Source organism: Rhagoletis pomonella, unplaced genomic scaffold, assembly GCF_013731165.1.
Source record: "Rhagoletis pomonella isolate Grant_MI unplaced genomic scaffold, Rhpom_1.0 Rhpom_scaffold_03833, whole genome shotgun sequence".
In the NCBI taxonomy this organism is placed as follows: Eukaryota; Metazoa; Arthropoda; class Insecta; order Diptera; family Tephritidae; genus Rhagoletis; species Rhagoletis pomonella.
Window position 1 is genome coordinate 1 of NW_023462384.1, and position 2,142 is coordinate 2,142.

The following is a 2,142-nucleotide window of genomic DNA, read 5'->3' on the forward strand; positions in this document are numbered from 1 at the left end:
ATAGTACATGACTAGTGGAATTCACTGTAAATGGTATGCCCCAGGTAAAAGCAGCAGTTAAAAGGGAAAACATAGAATCAGTTTTTCGTTTTTGTTTTAAAATTTCCAAAATAAAGTGTTTTTTTATTTTAAATTTCTTCTAATCGGTTACGAATTACATTTGTCAAGCAGCTTGGTATGCTTTTTTTTTGTTAAATAAAATGCCAAGCTTATAGTGGAAGAAACGGAAACACAAGCAAGTGGTAGCTAATCAACGGAGTGCACACCGAGGACATTTAAATATTATACATATAAACAATACACTCTTCCAACGATATTTTGTGTTATACATACGGTGACCATAAATATGGATTCAAAATGAAAGACAATTTTTCAAAAAATATGCCTACATATATTAACGTAGCATAAAAATATCAAAGGAGTATTTATGATTCTAATTTCTTAATACATTTTAAACTTTAAAAAATGAATCACGTTTTCTTCATCGATATTAATCTTTTTTTCACATGAATATTTATAAAAGTATCGCACGACATATTACAATTACAATAGCTTACACGAAAAGTGAAAAGCTTTAAAATATTATTTTATAGGCAAATGTTGAGTCGTTCAAAACGGAAACAATAAAAATTTTTGTTTTTTTTTGGTACTTTTCGCAGGTATTTGTCAAGAATCGACGTCAAGAATCGACGTAAACGACGAGTTACAAAGTTCCCTTTACAGGAATATATAATTTGTGCAGATTGCGCTCCATAGCATCTACATTTCTACATTTCTGTGGCTCAAAATTTACTGTAGTGATATATCTTCCTTATTGAATTTTTAAAATAATGGAAAAAACATATTCAAATGAATCTGCGTATTTGATAGAAAAGCTCACTTTCCTCGACGGCGACGACAAAATGCAAATGGTAATGATAACTTTCATTGAAGTCGCCACAAGTCATATATTTTAGTAAGAGGCACATCAATACCCTTCGAGTTGTAAGTTGCTTACGTTGATTGGGAGATTTTTTCATGAGATATTGAAGAAAAGCTACGAAAAGTACCAAAAATCACTTTTTTGAAAAAAAAATCCATCCATTGTCCGATAATTTTGGAATAACGAATAAAATGTGGGACAAATGCAGGACACTTGGGGAAAGTTCAGTACATTTTCAGGGTTTTCAGATTTGAAAAACTACGCAGGACCGCCCTTTGAAAAGCGGTCCCAAGCTGGAAGCACAATTGGGTCCATATCGAAAACTTGCAAAATTTCGGGCGGCACAAAAGATTTGTCGATCACAACTTCAAAACCGAATTTTTGTAAGCTCGATTATAAGTGCGGCAGGGGCTCATGTTTTTTACATGGTTAATTTGGAAATATATAAATTTTAGATAAACTCACAAAGTTAACAAATATGCCAGCTGACTTGATTGGATATTTATATGCTGCTACTGTGGCTGCTGGTGGCATTATAGGCTATGTTAAAGCCGGTTCCATCCCCTCGTTGGGCGCTGGTTTGGCCTTTGGTGCTATACTTGGCGTAGGTGCACATTTTAATTCACAGGAGCCCCCACGTCCACTCTTGCAGTTGGGCACAGCGGCTGCTTTGGCCGGCATGATGGGTGCACGTTGGCAACGTTCCGGAAAACTAATGCCTGCTGGCATGATTCGTGTGATATCCGTGGCAGCCATATTGCGAAATTTGGTTGCATACAACCGGTACTTGCCCCTCCCAGGAAGGCAACAGTAAATGCGTATCGCTGCCTATATTGCATATAAACTCCATTAATTAAAGCCACGCTTAATTGTCGAATCTGAAAATGAAATGAATGAATTGAATAACAATGATAATTTACTAATTACTACCAAACTTACCACGTGCCAAATCCAGAATGAAATTTTCAGTCATTCAGGAAGTTATTGCTATGTCAAAACTTTGACATACGGTATTAGCTCAACGTTTGACATATGTGATTGGGCGAATTGCGAGCCTTCATAAGAGTAGGGCAAGCAGCACCATCTGGTTGTCAGGTGCACAACTTGATAATAAGCGGCGAGAAAAAAATTCATTTTGTGGTGCATGCTATACAGTGTTGCCAGGTGATTGTATTGAGAAAGCGTCAGTTTGGTTATCAAAAAAAATTTTTAATAAACTG

The 2,142-nt window shown here is 35.9% G+C and overlaps 1 protein-coding gene across 1 annotated transcript; it reads left to right on the forward strand.

Annotated features, from left to right (window-relative positions):
• The first annotated feature begins 1,400 nt into the window (after nt 1–1,400).
• LOC118754397 (transmembrane protein 14 homolog) lies at nt 1,401–1,793 on the forward strand. The gene has a single exon (XM_036489266.1). The coding sequence runs from the start codon at nt 1,401–1,403 to the stop codon at nt 1,734–1,736; it is 336 nt and encodes a 111-aa protein (XP_036345159.1). The 3' UTR covers nt 1,737–1,793.
• Nucleotides 1,794–2,142: the final 349 nt, after the last annotated feature.

Coding starts and splice junctions, on each gene's coding strand:
- LOC118754397 (XM_036489266.1), top strand. CDS start 1,401: ATGCCAGCTGACTTGATTGGATATTTATATGCTGCTACTGTGGCTGCT.